We start from the raw sequence: 23647 nt of genomic DNA, 5'->3' as shown, positions 1-23647 counted from the left end.
CGTTTATAGTGATTCAGATAAATCGAAATTTTTGTATATCGCATCGGCAACCGAGTGACAATCAAACGAAACATTTCGATACCATCGATTCTGGCCAAATTTAGTGCGCGAAATGTCTTCAAAACTGATATCATCGTCGTTCCACAGTTCGCCCCTCAGCGACTGTTTTAAAGTGGGCGCATTTGAGAGACGTCTGGGTAAGTTTGCTCAATGGGAACAAGTGGAGCGTGGGCATTAAAGGGTTAATGATGTTGTCTGTAAAGATATTATTCGTGGGAGCCAGGGGTCAAGTTCAAGTACGCTTGCCCTTTTTGTAGGTGTTTCAATACAGAGCCATAGTTATTTTGTAAAATAAACTAATTAATATTTGTTAGTCATCTTACATTCAATTTCCAATAGGAAAACAATGGTTTCAATTAATAATTTTTTCTAACCTTGTAAATTTCTTCCGCCTTGGATAAACTTGAACATCCTACTGAATTCTATGCTTCTTATCACTTTAGAACAAGCTTTGACTTACTTTCAATTACCCTGGACACGAACCAGAAATAAGGCTAAAAAAGTAACTTTAGGTATGGTGCGATATCGCCCAAGACAAAAGAAAACAAACAAAATGTTATCAGAAACTTTTGTTGTGTGATATGTGCCAGCAAACGAAGGTAAATGGCAACGGAATGGGATCTCCGTTTAGTTAACAACGGGCTATGCGTCAGAGGTGCAGTGACAGGTGCTTAAAGTCTTGGAATTTAAAAAGAAAATAGCTGAGGCATACCGGAAGAATTGCGATGGCCAACTACGGGGATTACGACAATCTGGGTAGTCACCAAAATCTTTAAGTTGCTTTTAAATCTGTGTTCCATTAAGCGTATACCTCTAAAAATCGGTCATATTTAAAAAGGGAAAAGTAATTAAAACATGAGTTATAAACAAGTAAATAAGAAAGTCATACCCAAAAATAGGAATAGTATTCATGGTTTACTGCTTAATACCACTTGACATATAAAGATACAATTATAATACCTATAAGTTAAATGATTTAATAATATTGTGAACGAGATAACGAGACACTTTAATATCTTACGTTCTGTTATTTTTCCTTATAGATGCTCTATTAGCCGATCTGCAAAACAGTGTGCCGGGTCAACCGCAGCAGTCTCAGCCGCAATATGGCACTGTCCAACCCAAACAACAACCTTTGCAACACCAACAGCAGCAGCAGTATGTGGACAACACTCCAGGTTATGGAAGTCTCAGGGGCAAGGCCCAGCCTCAGGTGGTAAGTGAATATTATTATTATTGGTTAAATATCAATACTAATTGAGTATTTTCCCATTTTATAGTATCAAGAGCACTACAGCGTAGAGACTCGCTCTCCAACGGCAGTACAGGACTTTAATGGTTCCTCCACGATTCCGGGCTATGCCAATCAGGGATCTTTGCCTCGTAAGCCGGCACCTGGAAGCACAGGACTCTCAGAACTGGACTCCTTGCTGCAAGATCTGCAAAATGCTCGCTACAATGGAGCGGATAAGAAGGGTGAGGGAAATTATGGTCTTATAAGCAATTGGTAGATAAGTTTTGTTAAAACTAACATGTAATTATATTATAATTGCATTTTGAGCTGCACATAGCTCAATTTTTTGTAAAATTTGTTTCTAGTTCAGGAAGTTCTATAATTATTGTTAGTTTATATTAGCCTGTCTGTGTTTTGTAAACATTTTCTTTTCTACCAGTTATTCACTAATACACATTTTGTATTACACAATACTCGTATTTGTCAATTTTGAGCGATTTATGACACACAGTACAAAAATATTTGTAATCTGACTTCCAAATAGACAATTGATACAATTTACTTTGTGTATTTTTCATATAATTGTATTATTAATCGTTTTCTTTCTTTCGTTTTCTTCCTTCTATATTTGAATTTATTTTTATTTTTCTTGCCCCTTCTCAGAAATCGATGTACCGGTTAACTACAGCACTCCAGTCTCGAAATTCAACACGCTTAATAGTTATGCCACCGTGGAGGAGCGTCCCACAATGGACAGTCTGCTAAACGAACTGGACAATGCTCACATCTATGCTGTGCCTAATGGGTAAGCAAAAAAGGAAATAATCTATGGATCCAGGGACTTACTTTGCATCTTTGTTTAACAGATCTGCACACAAATCACCGACTCCGGGACGCCATGTCACTATCACTGTTCGTGAAACGAAGACGGAAAAGCTCTCGGGTCCCGATGGACCAGGTACTTACCAACTTACCCGTATACCTACTTGGTTCAATCTCGACTAATATTCGTTTAACCTTGCAGTTGGCACTGTGGAGGAGCAGATTGTCCAGCAGAAAGATTCTTATACGCCCAACCATGCCGTTCCGGGTCAACAGGTGCATCAGGCTTATACATCGCAGGCCACCAAGGAACTGGATGACCTAATGGCATCATTATCCGACTTCAAGGTAAGTCAACCGACTAGTGAAACTAGCTAATAAAGATTACCTTCAGTCAGTGAATTATTATAATCTGACAACTCTGACGTATAATAGAAGAAGACTGATAGTCGATGAGTATTATGAAAAAGGCGTTTTCTTGTACTGTTGGTCAAATAAAACCGTTGTTGAAACCTTAAGAAACCGCTAGGACGAGAAAACTGTCCTAAAAGAATTTGTTTAAACTTTTTAGAATGAAAATGATTTTATTTCTAGAGAAATTTTAAGTACAGGCTTTTAGCCAATAGCTTTTACTTTCCAACCAACTTTATTTACTTTTTAAATGAAGCTGTAACACAGCGTTTTCTTGATTGTCATTGAGGAAGAATGTTAGCAGATAACCTAAATCAACTAATTTAATGGCCTTGCCGCCGAATTATCTGGTTTGCTTAGGTAGATAAGGATGTAGTGGATTGGAGAGAATAATTCAAAATGGGTTAGACTTAATCGTACTATATAAGAAATATGGTTACGATTTTACTTTAAGGCATTTTTTAAATTATATTAAGAATTCAGCTTGAGTACCGATGTACACATGTCTTTATTACTCGTAGAAGCGAATTATGTGATAAAATTTATCTAAGAAGCTGTATTGAAACACTATAAAAATTGAATTTTGACCATGTTTGGTAAACGCCTTTACTTAGAGCAAGGGCAAAAAAATATTATCGTTTTGATGTAGAATAATCACGTTGAAAATAATTCATCGGATTAAAAATGGTTTACAATTTTTATAGCCGTTACACGTAAAGTAAATGGCTGTAAAAGATTCGTCGGAAAGTATGTAACAGCTAGAAGGAAGCGTTTCCGATCCTATAAAGTATATAAATTCTTGATGAGGATCATTAGCCGCGTCGATCTAGCCATGTCCGTCTGCCTGTCCGTATGGACGCTGAGATCTCGAAAACTATAAGAGCTAGAATGTTGGGATTAGGCATGCAGATTTTTCCTGCTTCTTCAGAGCTTCTTGCGCAGTGGAAGTTTGTTTCATCGAAGTGCAACGCTTACTCTAGCGTCACAAACGACCATAACGCTAGCAACCACATTTTAAAAGATTTTTCAGGGATCGGACTATCTATTTTAAAGCTATAAGCAAATAAAGGAATCGGCGTTAGGTGGCGTTGCTGTTGGGACGAACTTAGTTACAGTCACTTTCTGCGAGCAAATCTGTATTTCTTTCGCACTCACCTTAGCTGTGTAACGGATATATGATTGTCGAGGCCGTCAACTATATCGTTCTCCCTTGTTATAAATATAGTCGATTCATTTTTGTATACCACACGGATTTTTTATTTCAAAATGTACTATGTAATAGTGCTTTCAATTTTGTTAAGTGTTATTAACGTATAGAAATAATATATAATTAACACCTGGTCTAGAGTTTGCCAACAAGAAATTTTAATTTCATGAATAAAGGCATTTGAAAATAATGCTTTATTCATGAATCTTTAAGACACCACCAAAGTCTGTTATCCAAAATCTTTTTCCAATATTATGTACACTATTAGTGAGTAGTTTGTTGCAAACAGCACAAATGTTTTCACTTTTTCACCTGTCGGAGGGACACGCTCACTTTGAACAGCGTCAAAACAAATTGCATATGGCTGAGGCCATCTCACCTTCTAACCACCTCATCCTCTTGATTTTCTACCATGTATTTGGATATTTTTAGCAGGAGACACCCCAATGCTCGGTTATGTTGTGTTTATACCCGTTACTCGTAGAGTAAAAGGGTATACTAGATTCGTCGGAAAGTATGTAACAGGCAGAAGGAAGCGTTTCCGACCCCACAAAGTATATATATTCTTGATCAGGATCACTAGCCGAGTCGATCTAGCCATGTCCGTCTGTCCGTCTGTCCGTCTGTCCGTCTGTCCGTCTGTCCGTCTGTCTGTCCGTCCGGATGAACGCTGAGATCTCGGAAACTATGGGAGCTAGGCTATTGAGATTTGGCGTGCAGATTCCTGAGCTTTTTACGCAGCGCAAGTTTGTTTCAGCAATGTGCCACGCCCACTCCAGCGCCCACAAACCGCCCAAAACTGTGGCTCCTACAGTTTTGATGCTAGAATAAAAATTTTAACTGAAATGTATTGTTCTCATCAATACCTATCGATCGACTCAAAAAAAAGTTTGCCACGCCCACTTTAACGCCCACAAACCGCAAAAACCTGTGACGCCCACAATTCTTAAGCTAGATAAAAAGTTTTAACTGAAATGTATTGGTCTCGGCAATACCTATCGATTGATCCAAAAAAAAAAAATTTGCCACGCCCACTCTAACGCCCATAACGCTTAAATCTGTATACCGCCGGTAGGTGGCGCATTTTAATCTCGCTTTGCTGCTTGCATATCTCCATTTAGCTGAGTAACGGGTATCTGATAGTCGAGGTACTCGACTATAGCGTTCTTCCTTGTTTTTGTAATAAGAACCATATAATGAACAGATATATCATCGCAAATCGTCTGACGCATGGCAACCGAGCAAATCTAATGACACCGCCGATCCATAGATCCCCGGCCCATGCCCATTTGTCGATCCCTTCGAAAAGTCGCCGAGCATCCGAAAAGATCTTGACTTTGACATCTGCCAACGCAATTCGAAGGTGGATGCTGTGTATACTTTAATAGACCACATAAATTGATTAGGCTAATATACTCTGATTATGATGGCGAGCATTCATAGTGACTGTCACACGATTTATTGCACACGGCGCCAAAACATTTAAAGTTCTCCCCCAATTCACCATTTACATACATATATCCAATTTTATTATATTTTCTATCCGTACCTCATTAAGCCATCAATCAATTTAGATGGGAATTGAGTAAACAAAATAATGTATTTTATTATTCGTGCACTGCACATCTCCTTAGCATATATCCAAAAAAAAAATATTGTTTCCGTTTATTTGGATTAGCCTGTTTTTCTTTTATGGCGATGCCTCAATTTCCCTTCCTCTCGCATGTCTGACATTTGTTTTTAGAACTTTCTGACATCTTGAGCAGAACGCCTATTGGGATGATGTATTTTAGCAGATGTCTTTTGCATTTTATTCGTTCTTTTTACGCGTGTTTCTTTTGACTTTTTATAAGGTTACTTATTTAATATACTGTGCAATCCGCGCGATACTTTCTTTCCCCGAATGAATTTGGGTCAAGACTGGGGGAAAGTTTTCTTTTATAAAATGTCCTTGGCTCAGTTCGTTAATGGAATGCATCAATCACTGGATTGAAACAGAATAATATTTTTCAGTGAAGGCATAAGAAAGGTATATTAATACTTGGTTAATATTGTAAACAATTCTTCCTTTATATTTTTTTAAGTAGGAACGAACCATTTTTTTAAACGGTTTCAAGTTTTTAATCAATCCTTGTTGTACTAAATAAAAATAATAATACTGCTGCAAAAATATTTTTAATTCCTTTTTAGTACGAATAACATATATAAAGCTACTTTCAGCTTAATAAGTATTTAAACTCTTTTTGACAGGCAAATAAGCAAAAGTGTTTAAGGAAATTCTTGTGGCCTTAGTCCAAGTGATTTATTGGCAATAACTTTTATTTAATTTTATTTCTTGATAGGACAGTTAGTGGTATTTTTTCTGAAATTATAAACATTTTTAAAACGTTTTATAATTAGTATTTAATATTTTATACATTATAAAATGTAACTATGTTAAAAATATTTAATTAGTGCCTTGTCTTCTGACACGACCTTCTTTAGCCCAAAAATTGCAAGATGTCAACAGGGAATGCTGCGAATTGTCAGTTTGTCGCCAAGGCATTCGGTTCGCATTAATTATTAATTAATTACTAAGTGAAAAATATTTTCGCACATACCTTTTATTCTGTTGGCAATCGATTCGATGGCCGTCGCAGCCAAATTAGCAGACACTCAAGTGGGGAGATTCTGAGTAAATTGCAATTCAATGTCATTGACGAATGGCAGGCGTGCATACGAAAAGTATATATGAGAGGTCGGGCCTGTTAATTATTTAATATCATTTTCAATTTTCTGCCAACTGCCTGAGGGGGCGGAAAAACGGAGCAAGAGGCGTGGCAAGGCGTGTCCGTGACTTTTGTTGATATGATAAATATGAAAATGAAATAGAAAAGCCTCTTAGCCCCCTCGTTCTTTTTGTGTATATGTGGAAAGCGCAAAAAAAAAAAAAAATACAAATTAAAATACAAATATATTCGGATATAAACAATATTGCACACGGCCCGACGGATTTTCCCGGCGCTTTTCCTACCCACACAAACAAGCACAAACGGACAGTTAGTCCACCGCCCAACCACCCCCATCCACGCCCCCTCTTCCACATGTCAACGCGTTTTCCACAGCGCCGCTTTTGCTATAGTTTTTCATTGCAAATCATTTGCATGGCTATTTTCGAAAGCGTTTTTTATTCTATTTTCTTTCATTTCTATAACCCAAGCGATCCATTTTGCTGTGGGTGTTTTGGTGTGTCTGATATATTTTCTATATTTCTGTTTGCGCTTTCATTGCCATCATCTGCCGCCCAAAACCGTATTCGCACTCGCATTTTCCGTTCATTCCTCCCCCCCCAAACCACATTCATTGATCGAGATTTCCTCAGCGCCTGCTTCCTGTCCCCCATTTTATAATACCCCAATTTCCTCCCGCCTTTTCCCCGATTTTCCCTGCTCTATTGCGACTGGAAACGTGTGCCAAACACGCTCATGCGCTTTTTATGGGGAAATCCTGTTGATCAGCCGGTCGACGTTCAATTTTATACTCCAAGCGACGTTTTCAGCGTTGTATACGATTTGGCTCTTAAAATAGCCAACGAAAATATTAGAACAAGAAATCCCCGCCAACGCTGAAGGCAATGGCAATCGGTGCGATGGGGGAAACAGGAGCGGAGTTTTCATGGATCGGGTGGGCGGAATAGATCTTGAAAGCTTTATATTTGTTCAACTTGAAAATAAGGAAATCTATATGACGACCATGTGGTTGGTTCTCAAATGTTTTAAAAAAATGTAATATTTTCATTTAATCATCCTACTCAAATACATATCTTTGAAAAAGCCCCAAAACGATCGGTACTGCAAAAGACTTACTAGCCCCATTTATGAAAAAATTAATTTAACAGGCCTATGAACGATCATGTTTTTCGGTTCAAGCCATTTGGTTTAATATGACAATCATTAAAAATGATTAGGGATTCTATCTTGCTATCCTCTACCAAATTCAGTATTATCTCCAGATTGACTATCATGTTATCCTTTACTAGATTTAGTATTAAAAACAGATAAACTCAAATCCACAGAATCCAAATTTTGTACTGATAATTGTATCAGTTTTTTTTATAATCCTATCTGCATGATATGTCCTATCAATCAAAACTAAAATTAAAATTTGTATTAAAGGTTGAAGACAAAAAGTATTCATTAGATTCAGCAAAATCTTTGTATCTAGAAACACGACATATTCTCAAAGAAATCTTCCACGAAAGTATTTTTTCTTGAAGACGTAAACTTCAAACATACATCAGTTATAATTTGAATGTAATTTTTAACAAGCCACATTTTTGTCGCCTTTTCCAATCCTGATCCTCCCCTGGCCAAAGACGGAGGACGCTCAATTAGGCGTCTACTTAGTTAAGCTGAAGCAGGCAGAAAACACAAGCACGCCCAATGAAAACGCAAAGTTTATGAAAGAAAAATTGAATATTGAAATGGAGACTCGGCAGACAAGATCCACGCACACAGATGCAGATACAATTACAGATTCAGATACAGAGGTGAATCCCCGCCCAGCCGCCCACTCTCTTCCTTCTGCGAAGACGTTCTTTCGTATTTTTGGCAATGAACGAAAACTACGTCAACGTAGAAGAAAAATGCTTTGCATATGAGGAGAGCGTCGTGCGCAACGAGGTCCCACATACACACACCGATATCTGGCTATATAGTTCAGGCAGGAGAATCTGTGCGAAGAGGAAGAGAAACATTATTTTTGATATTTTGATTTTTTTTTTTGGTGGCGACGGCTAAAAGCAAAAGTTTTTGTGCTACCGCTGCCACAACTTTTCATTCAGTCGAGGCAAGCACATCGACGTAAGACCACAGCCGCAGGAGCACTAAGGATACTACTAGTCGGATATTAATCGTAATTATTATCCATTTTCCAGGTTAGCAACGGAACAAACGGTATTGGAAACGGAAACGGAAGTCATCCGCAACAGCACTCGTCGACAGTGCACCACCAGACGGTAACCGACTACGCCAGACCAAACCAGGGCAGCCAGCAGGCCCATCTCACCCAGACGATCGAGGAGACGACCATCGTCGAGGACAGTCGCGAGGATCAGTTGGATTCTATGCTAGGCAATCTACAGGCCAATATGAGTCGCCAAGGAGTCAATACCGTGCAGAAGGGCTGCTGCAATGCCTGCGAGAAGCCAATTGTGGGCCAGGTGATCACCGCCCTGGGCAAGACCTGGCATCCGGAGCACTTTACTTGCAACCACTGCAGCCAGGAGTTGGGAACCCGCAATTTCTTCGAACGCGACGGCTTCCCCTACTGCGAGCCGGACTACCACAATCTGTTTAGCCCACGGTGCGCCTACTGCAATGGCGCCATCCTGGACAAGTGCGTCACGGCGCTGGACAAGACCTGGCACACGGAGCACTTCTTCTGCGCCCAGTGCGGCCAGCAGTTCGGCGAGGAGGGATTCCATGAGCGTGATGGCAAACCCTATTGCCGCAACGACTACTTCGAGATGTTCGCCCCGAAGTGCAATGGCTGCAACCGGGCCATCATGGAGAACTACATCTCGGCGCTGAACTCGCAGTGGCATCCGGACTGCTTCGTCTGCAGGGTAGGTTCCTAAGTCATAAAACAATATGCCAAAACTATCCATAATTAATATCATTTTCTTATCGCCCAGAAGTTAGACAGCTTTCACTGTCACATTTAAGTTGCTCTTCAAAAAGTCAATACATATGGGTTTCATTATTCTACGTTTACATTACCATCCCAAAAACCCTATTGATTTTTTGAAAGTAAATGTGCCAAAATAGATATGTTTCCAAAGTCTAACTATAACCAGAGAACAATGGAATATTATAAAGAAATTGTTTATATATTCCTGGAGACTTTCTTTTAGCACTTTCCCCTCGCTAGTTTTGATCATATGAACACCATTTAATCGCTCATCCCGATCACGTTTATCCTTTAGGACTGCAAGAAGGCCGTGCGCGGCAAGTCCTTCTATGCCATGGAGGGCAAGCCCGTCTGTCCACAGTGCGTGGGCGTCGATGAGGAGGAGTAGGAGAGATCCAACAACAACAGCAGCAGCAAACTTGTTGCTGAAGTTCAGCAGCCAAACGAAAATAGAACCCGGTGGCAGCGGCTTCAGATACATTTTTGTATCTAGCTGCGTGCCACTTTTTTTTTTATTATCGGCGTCATGAAGAACTCGCGGCCGAAAAAACAGCTGCCCGCCGTCCGTCTGGGGGCTATTTTCGTTGCGGGTCTAGGAGCAACACAGCAACAACATACACACAGCAGCAGCAACATACACAACAGCAACACGCACAGCAGCAACATCGGCAGTGGCAACAGCAATCTAACGCCCTTTTTACCCCCTTTTTTGTGCGCTCTGCCCCAGCTGGCCCGCTCCCTTTTCGAGGGGGGGCAGGTGCCGCTGGGGAAAATGAGTCTCGAGTCCCTGAAAACCAGCCCTCTATGATGGTCTTTTTGCCCCCTGCCCCTGAAATCCCCGACTTGTTGAACTTTTTCTATGCAATTTTTGTAGGCTTAAGTTTATAGGTACTTTTTAAATTTAAAATCATTTATGAAAATGACCAACAATATTGTAATTTGTTTTTGTAAATAAAATTTTAATAATTACACATTAAAAAAAAACACAAACAAAAATTTAAAAAAAAAATCAAAACAACCAACAAAAAAACAAGAACATAAAACGGGGAATGGAAAAGATGAAAAGATACAAACATATTTTCAAGGTGGCGGCGACCTTCGAGCATCGCCCACCCACCCCAAGCCACCCAACCAGACCTCGTGTCAAGGCCAGTGTCAGTTTGCTGACCTTGACACATGTGTCGGTTGAGGTCCCACCTCCGCAATTTTCTGTTCTTGTTGCTGTTTTTCCGGTTGATAAACAAATTACAATATTGTGAATTAGATTCGATTTTCGATCAGCGAAAACTGAGACTATTTTCGTTGCTGACGCTGTAGTCAGCATTTATATGCTTCGCGTAGTACTCGACTATATATCTGTCTATAATGGACATAAGATTCGCACTGTTTATTGCCAGGCTTTAATGGGCACCCCAGGGCGTTAATTGAATTTATTGGACCAACTAAATTTAAATAGATTCGTCAATCTCAGTCAACTGGACTGAGTCGGTTTTGCAAAATGTTTAGCCAAAAATAGCTCTATTATAGGAATGCAGTTCTACAATCAGCATTTAAATACCTATATAAAATACATATTTGAAATTCTCCATTGACTGAAGCAAAATTCGTGCCATATATATTTTTGGTTTATTTTTAGTTCATATCGATATTGATTATTTGTTTTAATTTTTGCTGTGGCTGCCCCACTTATGAGTTTCCTTTCATATAAACAACAAAGAAAAATAACCAAATCTTTAAGGGGAAATTGTTGCACCTGTTGTTTATGGAATGATTGATTTGTATAAGGTGGTGAAACACTAAAATAGGTTTTCGCCCCCAGATATCACGTTCTCAATGATCCTTTGCCTTGTGTTTCGATTGCTGTTGCCGGTTGGATGATATTGTCCTCTGCCCTCTTTCCTTTTTCCAATACCCCCGATTTGGAAGATGGCCAAAAGCGTGCGCAAAATGTTATTGTCTTTAGACAATTGTTGCTGTTTCTTGCTGCTGTCGAAATGTTTTTCCAAAAGCCCCCCAAAAAAATGAAAAACTGAAAGAAACAAATGTCTTTGCCACTCTTCTTTCATATATTTATCATATTTAAATTTCCTCGAATCTTGTTTTTTGAAATGTACAATCTTTGTTTTCCAATTAGCTTGACACGGCGCACAGTGTGGCCAGGGTATCAAAGTCCTCCATGCGCACCTTTGGTTTAACAAATGTCTAATTAGGTTTTTCAGGCCAGGCGTAAAATTTTGCACAGCGAATATTATGTTGTCGACTCTCGATCGGTTTGCTGGTCCGTCATGCTATATGGCAACTAATTTATGGTCGTAATTAGCCTCAGACGGAGGCCGCACAGCCATTTGGCCCACAATACATCATTCTCATACCTCTTGTATATTTCCGAAACACACATAATCACACGTAAATCTAGTGCCAAGAAGGGTGTAGTTCTGATCTTGAGGCGCAGTAACTATTTCTAGTCTTTATATACTGGGTTGTTGAGAAAATATTTTGCATTGTATAAAACTGGTTTTCTATTATTTTTTTAATAATCATGTGTCAAGAAACAACCTTCTTGGGCTCGTCTTGTTAAATATCTAAAACCTATACATATTATTTCACTTCATAATATAATAATATTTTCTCTGATTGTGTCACCCACAGGACTGCCGACAGCCCTTCCAGGGTGGATCGTTCTTTGACCACGAGGGCCTACCGTACTGTGAGACGCATTACCATGCCAAGCGAGGATCACTGTGCGCCGGTTGCTCGAAACCCATCACCGGACGCTGCATTACGGCCATGTTCAAGAAATTCCATCCGGAACACTTCGTCTGCGCCTTCTGCCTCAAGCAATTGAACAAGGGTACTTTCAAGGAGCAAAAGGACAAGCCGTACTGCCACACCTGCTTCGACAAGATATTCGGATGAATTCGCAGCTGCCAAACCCTAGTTATGGATATAATACTGTTTTTTATACGATTTACGAACCCTATCCCACACGCCGCACATGCCCCAAAACACTCGTACACTTACTTACCGTGCATCTGTGCTTTGTATAACCGAGTCAATTTAGTAATTTAATTAACGCCATTCGAGCAGGATACGATAATAGAATGCTATCGTAATCAATTAGCAGACACTAATCCTAATCAATTATGTTGGTCACTTTGATATTGCTACTCGTTCGACAAGAAAAAGACCACAGATCAGAATGATAAATAAATATGATAAAGCCAACAGTTCGTGTTTTGTATTGCCTATCTGAAGGGTTGGACTTTTTCAAGCGGAAATGGTTGTTTCGGGAAAAGCTGGGGGAAAGCTTTCTACAAATATTTCATAATTTCATTTTTTAAAGGAAGAATTTTTGACCTGAAATAGAATAATGATGTTGCATACTTATAGGCTCTAAGCAAATAAAGTGTTTAAAAGGTGCAGAAGATGGTTTTTCAAATGAGTTAATCGGTGTATCTAACTATAGTTAGCGCTGAAAGGGGTGATTTGTTTAGAGGTGAAGAGGCATGTCCTACGTATGCCCATAGAAAATTGATCAGAAAAAAAAAATTAAGATCTTTTACCAGTGATTCACTGCCTAAAGAGCGATGAACGGTATTGTAGGATACCTAAGGAAAAGATTATAGGGGTATTAAAAAACAAAAATACAAGTTTTCATAAAATGTCAAGTTCAATACAAAAGGTAAGAACATTAACAGTTCCTTTAAAAAAATTTATTTTTCATTACTTTTTCCGTAAAATAAAAAAAAATATTCTAAACCTACAACCTAATAATCTACTGAAGGCCAAGGACAGTCTTGATAAGGCCGTTAGCCGAGACAGGAACCTTGTAGTTTTTGCCTTGTGTATCTTGTTCGCGCATTAACATCTTCGCATTACGCTCTCTCCCGTATCTCTTGGATACGATACTCAGATACATATACAGATGTACAACGATGCCGGCCGGTTAACAACTGTCATGTTGCCTTCTCGCTCTGACCACAGCCACTTGACATTGAGGCAGAACATGAAGAAGAAGAGGAATCTTGGCCAGCTCTCATCGACCCACTCCCCACACCCCTAAAACACCCTCTCCATCAGTCAACATACAGAGAGGATACACCGAAAAAAAGGGAATCAAAAGATAATGCATTCATTTTATAACATTATTCAGAACAAGATACTATAATTTCAAATTCTTAGCTTATTAACTATACTTTTTAGCAGTTACACATGATATTAAATGTAAAAATAACATTTATTAAGCTGGAAATTTAATATATTCAAGGGACAGTTATGGGTTTGAACACGGTCTTATCGAAAATGAGTAGAAATAAGTATTTAAAATATATTTTGAATCAGATATGAGACTTGTAAAGTTAAAAATAGTAGTGAATTTTCTTCTTTACACTAGAAGTTTTTACTATATATTGTGAAAAACAGTATGACACATCTTCTGAAATGATTAAAAAAGTAAAATTTCGATATGCATCAGTTTTTTTTCTGTGTGCCTGTGGGACTCGCCCCTATAAAAGACCGTAGGGTACCCACACCGTCATGAATCAGGCGGCGTTAGTCTCGCTCTGCTCCGCTCAGCTCATTCACTTCCCATCAGTTGGCCGTGTCGGTTCGTATTTTCCCCAATTCTCCAGTTTTGGCTCCCCGATTCTCAATTTTCTCGCGGTCGTGTGCCGGTTGTTGTTGTTGTTCTCCGCGCTGCTCTTTTTATTCCGCGTGCGTGGGTGTGTATGTATATTTTTGTTTAATTGCCAATATTGTGTGAGCTCAGCCCGGATAAGAGTTTTCCATTTTCGGTTCTAATCGTAGTGAAATTTAATTGCGAGAAAGAAAAAATAGAAAAGGGCGGGTCAAAAGAAACGCTACAGGTTGGTGGTTCGCATACAGATGCAGCGAGAGCATCTCTCACGTGGCCAAAAACCCAGAGTTTATGACTCCGATTCGTTTGACTTTACTCTCTCCCGCCTTCTGGGCCCAAAACATTGCCGTTCCTACCTACTTGTTGTCATCGCGGTGATGTAATGTGAGCTAGGGGCAGAAACTAAAACCGAGTCCTTAGCCAAACAAATCGCATACAGGGTGTGTTGGCGGTACAGTGAAAGCTCTACATTGGATTTACCCAATAGAACTAGAAATTTAAATTAGTTTGGGTTTATTTATAGAAACTACCAGAGACTTATTACTTGGAAAAAGATAATTAACATTGCTTAGCCCCATTTAATAATATAATACATAATATATTTGCTCATAAACAGTGAACTTTATCAAAGCGAACCCCTCTTTATGAGCTATCTATTCTTATTTCAACGATATGATTAACTGTGGAATTCGATTTTTCGTCAAACTTTTCCTCTATCAGTGTTTACATTTTGTATAACAAAACATTTCAAGTTAAGTGAATCATAGAATTATGTTAATTCTCTATAGAACCTTTCACTGCGCCATGATATCAGTCTCAATTGGTCTTGATTTGGCTACAATGGAGGGCTCTCTGTGCCGGAGTGTTGATTGTGCGCTAATTTGTCTGGGGTGTGTGTAAATAAAAGTGAAATTAGCCGGTGGCAAATGGCATTGTAATTCATTTAAAAAAGTCACTCAAGTCGCCAAGCTCCAATTTGATTGATTAAAAAAAGGGGAGAGAGTACTATATGTATACAAAAATAAAACCCCGGCTATTTTCATGTTCAAGGTTGACTGACAATAGAACACCCCCGCCCGTTTTGATAGGGTGGTTGGCTAACAAAATTGTGACAATTTCCATCGGCACGCAACAGCGATTGGGTGGACTAATGGGTATTGCCCATTACATCCTCACCTGGTCACAAATTTCGAGCGGGCTTATCACGTAAGCCAAAAGTTTTGCTGCCACTGGCCGGCCAGCTGTTCAGTGCTGCTCCAACTGTTGCCACTTATCAGTTTTGGTTTTTGCTTGGGTTTATGCTGTACAATTCACATATTTACCTTTTCAGTTTGATGACAACCCAACACGCCCCTTTTTTACGGTTATCAACTTGTATTTCCGTTTAAAATTATAATTTATCTACAATTCACATAACATATTTTCCTTAAGATCTCGAGTGCAAGCAAACAACTTGGAGTGGAGCGTGGTCCCCTCGTGATTACGCAAAAGTCTAGATTGTGGGGGAATCTTGGGTACGAGTACATATCTGAGATTGCGAATTGAGTCGTGCTAATTAAGTGTAGCAGTAAACATTCTGAGAAATCCATAAAAACCGGTTTATGGTCCCTCTCTCGAACATTTTGTCAACGAAAAGTTCCCGAACCTAGACAATAAGAAGTTATCGCTGTGACTGTGGGGTTGCTGGTATAATTATCGCTAATTGTTTTAATTGGCCGATGGTTGACACCGAATCGACCATTTGGAGTAGCTTTTTTTGTGCACGAAAACGAAACATGGTCTTTATGGGTTTTTTTTATGTATTTTACCTTATTATTTACTAAAATGTTGACTCTAAAAAAGTATTATACTTCTAATGGTTGACTCTTGGCAAAGAATGTTCTATAGAGAAATACAGGCTTCTTTTTTGCATTTATTGCATTTACATTGTTCATCTTTTGCTTAATAACTTAAGTTTTAAGTGTGATTCTATTATTTTGTCAAATTTTGAGATAAGCTGTTGCTATCTATAAACTGACGAGTCAAATTTTATTTAACAACCAATTTTTACCTTATCTTATTAAATCGATTTCACAGAATTCCATAATTGGCTAACTCAAAGTCCACAAAAAATGTTGACGCATAATGGAATACAAAAAGATAAGACGGTCAACAACTTTCGAAATGTGTGCCACTAGAATTCTAATTATTTATAGATTATCCGTATCGTTGATATTTTCCTTTGATGTTTTCGGTTTGTTGAGTGAAAAATGATCATACACCGTTTTAATACATATTACCTCATGATCGGTTTATCTTCAGTGCTTCTGAGTACTTGAATGACCGGGCAAGATAGGATTGCAATGCAGGGGGAATGAGTGATCAAGATATCGGGCGTAAACAAATTCAAGTATTTCGCTCAAGATTTGATAATCATCGATACATTTATACTCTTGGGCATTTATGGCAACACTCAACAAGGGGAATCCAAAATTTTCGATGACCAAGGAACATTTGTTGGAAGCGTGCAAAGATCCTTAGTCAGATGGTAAACAATTTATGTTTAGTTTAGAGAGCTGAAATAACAGCTACATTTTTTTTGGCAAGTATCAAGTTGAAATATGATAATGATTGCCTCTTTAAACAGAACGGTTTTATTAACGTATGGATTAAATCAAAAAAGTCGGAATTCCATTCCGATATTCTAAAACATTTTTTCTATTAGAAACCTTGCTTGCCGAAACCATTTTAATTAAACATAATGAGCGTTGAACAATTAAATTTTCTTAACTAAGAACAGAGGGCCAACTCAGATATCGCCCTCCGCCAGTTTGAATGTCTTGAGATCGACATCATCGTAAAGGGCCACGTCGTGTCCGGGATCCTCCTTCTCCTCATCCAGCAGGCAGTAAATGCTGTCCGATTCCTGTTTGATTATCTCGTCGCCCAGTCGCTTCCAAAAGGGACGACAGCGGTTCTTCCACTGACGCAGATTGAAGAAGGCACAGTACCGGGTAGTAGAAGACTTCAGCATGGCCATATAGAGCGGTGTGATCTCGTCGGCCATTAACTTGGCCTGCAAATAGTTGGCCATCTTGCGGCTGTGCTGATCATTAAAGTCCACGTAAATGCGCTTGGCATGCTCGTAGCACTTCTTAGCAATACTCGTCATCTGGGTGTCCTTGGCGAAGATCTTTCCCAGATGTAGCAAAATCTCCGCCTCCAGATCCCGATGGGTGTACAAACGGGACAAGCGGAGAGCCCGCTTGTAACACGAGATGGCCTTGTCCACGTGCTCAAAGCTGGTTTGATAAGACAGGGTTATCCTATATTAGAGGGGCCAACAAAATGATCTACTCACATCTCCGAGCATTGGCCCTGGAACAAGTAGTACTTAATGTTAAGCTTGACAAAGCGATATTCGGTGCAGGCCAAGATCTGGGTGCGGATCTGGTCTAGACACTGCTGGGCCGAGTTATAGTTGCCAATCTCCATCAGGAAATAGGCCCGCTCCAGGAAGGTATCACAAAAGATCTCCATGTTCTTATCCCTGCCAACTAAAAAAGTTGCGATTGTAAATATGATAGCGGTTTGAGATGTCGTTTTACCTTTTAATTGACTTAATATATGAAAAAGTTATCAAATATTAAGTCTTTCTAATCCTAACTTTCCAAAATTCAATACAATACCATAAATTAATCTTAAACCATTAACAAGGCTATAATGGTTACGCCTGTTTATAATGTGGAATGATATCACAATTTTTGTTCCATGCGTCTTTATAAATATGGCTTTATTTTTTTTAATAATATCCAATTTTTATAAAACGCGATCGTATTATGAAAATTATTATTCCCATAATAAGGTTTTTATGAAGGGTAAAATGTTTGGTATCTTTTCCCGAGAGTAGTACTTACTTTCCGCTATAAGGACTGTGGCTCTTCGGGCCATGGCCACCGCATCCTCGGGATGCTGACGCACAATGGCCTTGCCCTGGATGAGGAGTTGCCTGGCCAGTTTCTGGGCCACCAGCTCGTGGAGTGTGAGGCTGCCGGCGGGCATTCCCACCTCGGCGGTCCAGACGTGACCCCTTACCAGATCCATGGCTATTTGCAGGTAGTTGATGGCCGAGGTCCTCTGACCCGTGTTCACCAGATACAGGGCGTAGGTGTAGTAGATGCGCGATATGTATTCGGCGGCCTCCCGTTCCTGACCCGCAATGTTGCGGCACAGCGAGATGATGTGCTCATTGAGGGCCACCAGGGCGTATGCGTATTTCTGGCGATAGGGTTCCAGCAGCTGCATGGTCTCGAAAAAAAGGGCGAAACACTGTTTGAGTCCCCGGTGTTTGTTGCGGCAAACGGCCAATTCGGCATCCCGAAGTCGATCCACCATTCCGTAGAGCAGTTCCGTGTCATCGGCCAGCCGTTCTCGAATATTTAAACTATCGAAAAGTGCCTGCTCCTTGGTGGCCAGGCAGTGCAGGAACTCCGGCAGCATGGTGCATCCTGCTCGGCGCAGCTCATCCTCCAGGGCCTCGTAAACGGGACCTTTGATCCTACGGGCCTGGTCGTAGGTCAGTGGAGCTATAGTTTCCCTAATCGCCTCGCGATCAAAGTTGATCTCACGGAAATTTCGATGCGGAAGATTGCGCTTCACCTGGCGCGTAATCCGCACCACCTCATTTTGCCACTGCGTGGACATGTTCTTGTCTCAAAGTGTGTTCCGGAATTTATACTGTATAGTTTATAAGGACAGCTTTAATTAGGGGTGTTTTATGACGTTTGACAGTTGTATTTTACTTTGTATTTATTTTGGTACTTGGACTTCTATTGTGAATACATTTCAAAACTCAAAAAAAATTTAAAAGATTTATTAACTCCCTCTCTTTTTCATAACGTCGGCTTCAATTGTTTAAAAAAAGGAGGATACGCTCAAATTTTTTATTTCGTTGATTGATTGATTCGACCTTCTTTCTCATTTCTTCTATTTTATAATTTATCCCTTCGTCCTTCTATGTTCTGGCACTTTTATAAAGTATATTTTTGAGTTAAGACGCCATTTGTTCAACCTCTTTATCTTTGAACTTCATTTTAATCTGTTCTCATTTTGGGTTCTAAGATACACTAAGACTATTCCCAGTGGTTCGAGACTCCACTTGGTAGAAAGTTTGACAAGGGCTGTAATTGACCCTCGTTAGCTGTGGACAGTGGCTGCAAAACTGCTTAGTCGCTGTACAGTGCCTCCTAAACCACCGCCTCTTGAGGGTTTTCCTTTCTACGGCTTCAGTTGTTGACTACACGCTTGCAGATAATGCAGTCGAGTGCTCCACTTGTTGGCTGTGTGTCTGGTCGCTTTGGGCCATTTAAGCATTGCCTTTAGAGCGCATTCGTTCTGTAGCCTCTCGATCGTCGACAGCTCCACTGATCCGCTAAATTTTCCACTTCCGTTTATTGCCAGAAATCAAATCAAATAAAATCACACAATGGCCAGCGAGGACACGAGCTTTATTCCCGATCTTCCCAGCGGCGGACCATTAGCCGCATATCGAAAGAGGGCCAATTTCGACTGGAAGCGACTGCGGCTCATATTCGAAAAGGAGCAGGGATTGCGAATTAAGGTGAGTGGATCGCAATAGCTTTGAAAGTGAAACTAATTGGAGGCCTCTTACCTTAAATTAGAACTTATCAAATCGTTGAACTTTGTTCTAGAGTCAGTAACGTCAATTGATGTCATTATCTAATAATGAGTTGAAGAATTTTTTAAAGTAATTTGTTGCACTGTGCCTAGCAACAATATAAAGTGCATCTGTGACGAAGCAATTTCACAACTCAGCTTATAACATTTTGATGAAGTAAATGGGACTTAAAGATATATTGCGAGTTTGTGTTTTTCTTGTGCTTACCTACTCTAAATGAATTCTTAAAAGTTTTTTTAATGACCTAGAACTGACCAATAATAACACTTATTTTATTATATTTTTTATTTTTTATTATATTAAAATTAAAAGAATATTAGCTTTCGTTGGAAATCTTTTTAGAATATATAACTCGAAAAAAAATAATTCTTATTTACGTACTTCTATACATTTGCAGTACAAAGTATGGCGTCGTTTGGAGAACGACCCCCTTTTCGCTCACCCCTCCCGCACGCTGCCCATGGACGAGCAGAAGCGCCTGTGCGCCATGCAGGTGAATCGCATGAAGCACCTGGATCTGGTGCCCAAGGAGATCGAGCGCCTGAGCTTCTCGGCCAAGACCAAGTACTTGATGTACATCAACGAGGCACTGGCCTGCTACTCACCGAGTTTATCCGTGAAGATTGCCTTGGGAGTTGGGCTATTCAACAATGCCATCCGTGCAATGGGCACCGAAAAGCATACGAAATATATCGAGGCTGCGTGGAATCGGGAAGTGATCACCTGTCTGGCCATCACAGAACTTTCCCATGGCAGCAATACGAAGAGCATCCGGACGACGGCCACCTATGATCCCAGCACTCAGGAGTTTGTGATCAACACGCCGGACTTCGAGGCGGCCAAGTGTTGGGTGGGAAATCTGGGAAAAACGGCCACGGTGGCCATGACTTTCGCCAATCTGTACACAGCCGATGGTCAGAATCATGGGCTGCATGGCTTCCTGATTCCCATTCGCGATCCCAAGACACTGCTCTCCTATCCGGGAGTTTTGGTCGGTGATATTGGCGAGAAATGTGGCCTGAATGGCATTGACAATGGATTTGTGGTATTCACCAATTATCGTATTCCCCGCGACAATCTCCTCAATCGCACTAGTGACGTAACGCCCGAGGGAGTTTACGAAAGTGTGTTCACCGAACCCGGAAAAGTCCTTGGGGCGGCACTCGAAAGCTTTTCCGCCGGGCGGATTGGCATTATGCAGGAATCGGCTAATACCTTGTGTAGTGCCGCCGTGATCGCAGTACGATATGCCGCAGTGCGCAAGCAATTTGGCCCAGAGCGCCAAGGCGAAGAAATGGCCATCCTGGAGTACCAACTGCATGTAAGTAATGTCTTTAAAAATAGTTTTTAAATTTATATTTTGAATAGGGATTTTTAATCCTAAAGTTTTGCTAAATATGCGGGCTTAAGTTCTTTGTGGATTTTCAGAAGAGTTCTTACACCTTTTATAAATTTAAAAATTAAGTGTTATATCTTTGTTATTTTTTTCCAGTCTAAAAAAAAATTTGTTTGCTTTCAATTTAAAAAAAAATAGGGGCAAATATTATTGGAATTCTTTTGATCAATAATGTTATACCATCTGAACCGATATATAAATAATGCAGTGCGAATTCATATAAAATATTCATTGCACTGAAATGTTTAAAAAGAATTTATCAAGCAAAAACTTATGTTCAAAAATGACAGACTTTTAATTTTTTAAACCTAAAAGATACTTTTATTTGCTAAATACTAATTTATATTTTTACCATCCCCAGCAATATCGCATTTTCCCCTATTTGGCGGCTGCCTGCGTCCAAAAAATCGCCACTGAAGAGCTGACAATCACTTATATGGAGATCATAGCCCGTTCCCAGGCGGATTCAAATGGATTTGATATTTTGGTGGGTTATCCTAGTACCTTAACTTGTATACAATTTAATTTAGAGTTTTTTTTCAGACCCAGAATGCTGCCGAGATCCATGCGCTGATCTCCTCGTCGAAGCCTCTGATCACGTGGGCGGCTCGGGATGCCATTCAGGAGGCCCGCGAAGCTTGCGGAGGACATGGCTATTTGGCAGCGGCTAAACTGGGTAAGATGCGCACCGATCACGATCCCTTATGCACCTACGAGGGCGACAACAATGTGCTGGGTCAACAGGCATCCAACTGGCTGCTCCGCCAGTGGAGCGCCAAAGAACTGGAGACGCCCATTGGCAGTGTTAAGTTCCTGGAGCAGCGAACGGAGTTGCTGGCTCTCAATTATTCCTCCTTGGTGCAGAAGACACCGATATCCAGCTGGCAATGTAAGTGAATAAGTTTCTAAGGGTAATTACAAAATAAGCCATTCCATTTGTATGCCTAAAAGGTTTTTTTGTAATTACTGTGTGCTGTTTGTCTCTAAATTATGAACATACTTAAAGCCTTACATTCCTAAAAATATTTATTACTAACCGGAAACCATATTTTCCCAAAGGTTTTTAACAAAATCTACCTTTAAATTCAGCAATTTTCCATGCATTTTAATCGTCTTTAAAATGTTTACTATTTTAAATTTACTTTTACGTTAACTGTCTTCCGGTTTGTCTATAAACTATAAGATTAAAGCGTTTTTTTTTTTTTTCAAAAAATGATTTCCAACATCTTTATTTCGATCAACTAATTCTCAGAAGCTTAACATTATTTGTAATGCCTGAAAAATTTATTTCTTTTTTTTTTTTTTTTTAGCAATATTGTTTGTTTTAAGACAAATGGATTTAATTATGATTATGGCTTTTTTTTTGAAAAAAAAGTAATTCCGAACTTTTTTAGATCAGTCAATCATTTATTTTCCTTGATTAAATGAAATTACTAGATCTTATTTCTTCTTAATGGCCATTTTTTGTAGAAAATGACTTATTTTTTACTGTGTTTATTAATCTTAACAATACCTTTTTTAGTCTCCCTCAGGTGCTACGAGTGGCTGTTGTGCCACCTGATGGCCCAGACCACGGCTCACATCGAGGGCCAGTTGGCAGCGGGAAGCAGTCGCTTTGAGGCGCGGAACAACTCCCAGGTGGCCGGAGCTCGGGAACTGTCCCTGGCCTATGCCGAGTACTATGCCCTGACAAGATATGTGGATCATGTCAGTACACTGAAGTTGGAGGCCCCTTATGCCTCGGTTCTTCGCCAGCTATTCGATATCTATGCCATGTGGCTGCTGGAGAAGCACATGACCACCTTCTACGTGGGTGGCTTTGCAGCTGGTCGGGATTTCTCGGCTGCAGTGCGTCAACTTCTGCTGGACAGTTGTCTGAAACTGAAGGATGTGGCTGTAAGCATAGCGGATGCCATTTCGCCACCCGATTTTGCTCTAAATTCGGTGATTGCCCGGGCGGATGGTCTTCTCTATGAGAATTTGCAAAATGAATTTATGACCAATGAGGGGGCATTCCAGCGTCCCTCTTGGTGGCGTGACGTCATCATACCACAGGCTCAGTCGAAACTCTGAGGATTCCCACCTAGTTTTTCAGGAGAGGAGGATGAAGACAAGTGCCTGACTTGGAAACTATATGCCAAGTTTAATTGTAATTGTTATTGCCTCATTGGTTATCAGGTATTATGGCAAGCTACATTCTCATCGAGCCCAGTAAAAGGTTTATTATCATATACCAACTATAACATACATTCGAGTATTTTAAGATCAAATCTGTTACTAGTTTACGGTTAAACGAGTTGAATAAAAACATATACAGTTGAGTTAAATATATTCTTAAATAAAAATAGTTAGTTAAGTGGGGCCAACATAGTTACTTAACTATTCTTCCCAAATGGATGATTTCTTCGCAAAATACAAGTCAAGGGTTATGAAATTTCTTGATTTCTTTCAAAACAAGTAAGCGAAAAGTTTTTTTTTTTAATCTAAAAAAAGAGAAATCAAAGTTTCACGTGACAGGCAGAATAACTTTTCAG

General features: G+C 39.9%; 3 protein-coding genes across 12 annotated transcripts in view; 2 read left to right on the top strand and 1 right to left on the bottom strand.

Moving 5' to 3' along the window:
• The window catches only part of Pax (paxillin), a 28853-nt gene extending 16224 nt beyond the window's left edge, over nucleotides 1-12629 (top strand). For 3 of the 7 annotated variants that reach the window (XM_065864192.2, XM_017083786.4, XM_065864196.2), the window contains exons 2-8: nucleotides 1104-1276; nucleotides 1341-1536; nucleotides 1958-2099; nucleotides 2161-2252; nucleotides 2319-2464; nucleotides 8650-9339; nucleotides 12054-12629. In XM_065864192.2, the coding sequence (XP_065720264.2) occupies nucleotides 1104-1276; nucleotides 1341-1536; nucleotides 1958-2099; nucleotides 2161-2252; nucleotides 2319-2464; nucleotides 8650-9339; nucleotides 12054-12320 (1706 nt within the window). In that variant the 3' untranslated portion in view covers nucleotides 12321-12629. Of the gene's footprint in view, nucleotides 198-770; nucleotides 817-1103; nucleotides 1277-1340; nucleotides 1537-1957; nucleotides 2100-2160; nucleotides 2253-2318; nucleotides 2465-8649; nucleotides 9340-9699; nucleotides 10401-12053 lie in introns of those variants that run through there. The other 4 variants (XM_017083777.4, XM_070996532.1, XM_017083821.4 and 1 more) reach the window with 4 other exon arrangements.
• A 1320-nt stretch (nucleotides 12630-13949) lies between these two features.
• Nucleotides 13950-23442, top strand: LOC108021566 (peroxisomal acyl-coenzyme A oxidase 3). 4 transcript variants are annotated; one of them, XM_017090343.4, is made up of 6 exons: nucleotides 13950-14010; nucleotides 19480-19639; nucleotides 20115-21038; nucleotides 21475-21600; nucleotides 21657-22002; nucleotides 22636-23442. In XM_017090343.4, the coding sequence occupies exons 2-6, from the start codon at nucleotides 19505-19507 to the stop codon at nucleotides 23184-23186; spliced, it is 2082 nt and encodes a 693-aa protein (XP_016945832.3). In that variant the 5' UTR covers nucleotides 13950-14010; nucleotides 19480-19504; the 3' UTR covers nucleotides 23187-23442. The 4 variants fall into 4 exon arrangements, with proteins under 4 accessions (XP_016945832.3, XP_016945833.3, XP_016945831.3 ...); XM_017090344.4 differs by having other exon boundaries at nucleotides 14002-14125; XM_017090342.4 differs by having other exon boundaries at nucleotides 14002-14129.
• On the bottom strand, nucleotides 16651-18861 carry LOC108021567 (uncharacterized). Its single transcript, XM_017090345.4, has 3 exons — nucleotides 17937-18861; nucleotides 17381-17576; nucleotides 16651-17321 (listed from the first exon to the last, which is right to left on the bottom strand). Exons 1-3 carry the CDS (start codon nucleotides 18721-18723, stop codon nucleotides 16829-16831), a joined length of 1476 nt encoding a protein of 491 aa, XP_016945834.3. The 5' UTR covers nucleotides 18724-18861; the 3' UTR covers nucleotides 16651-16828.
• Nucleotides 23443-23647: the final 205 nt, after the last annotated feature.

Source organism: Drosophila suzukii, chromosome 2L, assembly GCF_043229965.1.
Source record: "Drosophila suzukii chromosome 2L, CBGP_Dsuzu_IsoJpt1.0, whole genome shotgun sequence".
Lineage (NCBI taxonomy): Eukaryota > Metazoa > Arthropoda > Insecta > Diptera > Drosophilidae > Drosophila > Drosophila suzukii.
This window is presented reverse-complemented; position numbering and strand designations above follow the sequence as displayed.

Bases quoted from the DNA above. Each gene is read 5' to 3' on its own strand.
- LOC108021567 (XM_017090345.4), bottom strand. From the start codon at position 18,723: ATGTCCACGCAGTGGCAAAATGAGGTGGTGCGGATTACGCGCCAGGTG. The intron at 17,577-17,936 runs GTAAGTACTACT...CAACTTTTTTAG, and splicing joins CACAGTCCTTATAGCGGAAA to TTGGCAGGGATAAGAACATG. The intron at 17,322-17,380 runs GTGAGTAGATCA...TTATCAAACCAG, and splicing joins CAGGGCCAATGCTCGGAGAT to CTTTGAGCACGTGGACAAGG.
- LOC108021566 (XM_017090343.4), top strand. From the start codon at position 19,505: ATGGCCAGCGAGGACACGAGCTTTATTCCCGATCTTCCCAGCGGCGGA. The intron at 19,640-20,114 runs GTGAGTGGATCG...ATACATTTGCAG, and splicing joins AGCAGGGATTGCGAATTAAG to TACAAAGTATGGCGTCGTTT. The intron at 21,601-21,656 runs GTGGGTTATCCT...GTTTTTTTTCAG, and splicing joins CAAATGGATTTGATATTTTG to ACCCAGAATGCTGCCGAGAT.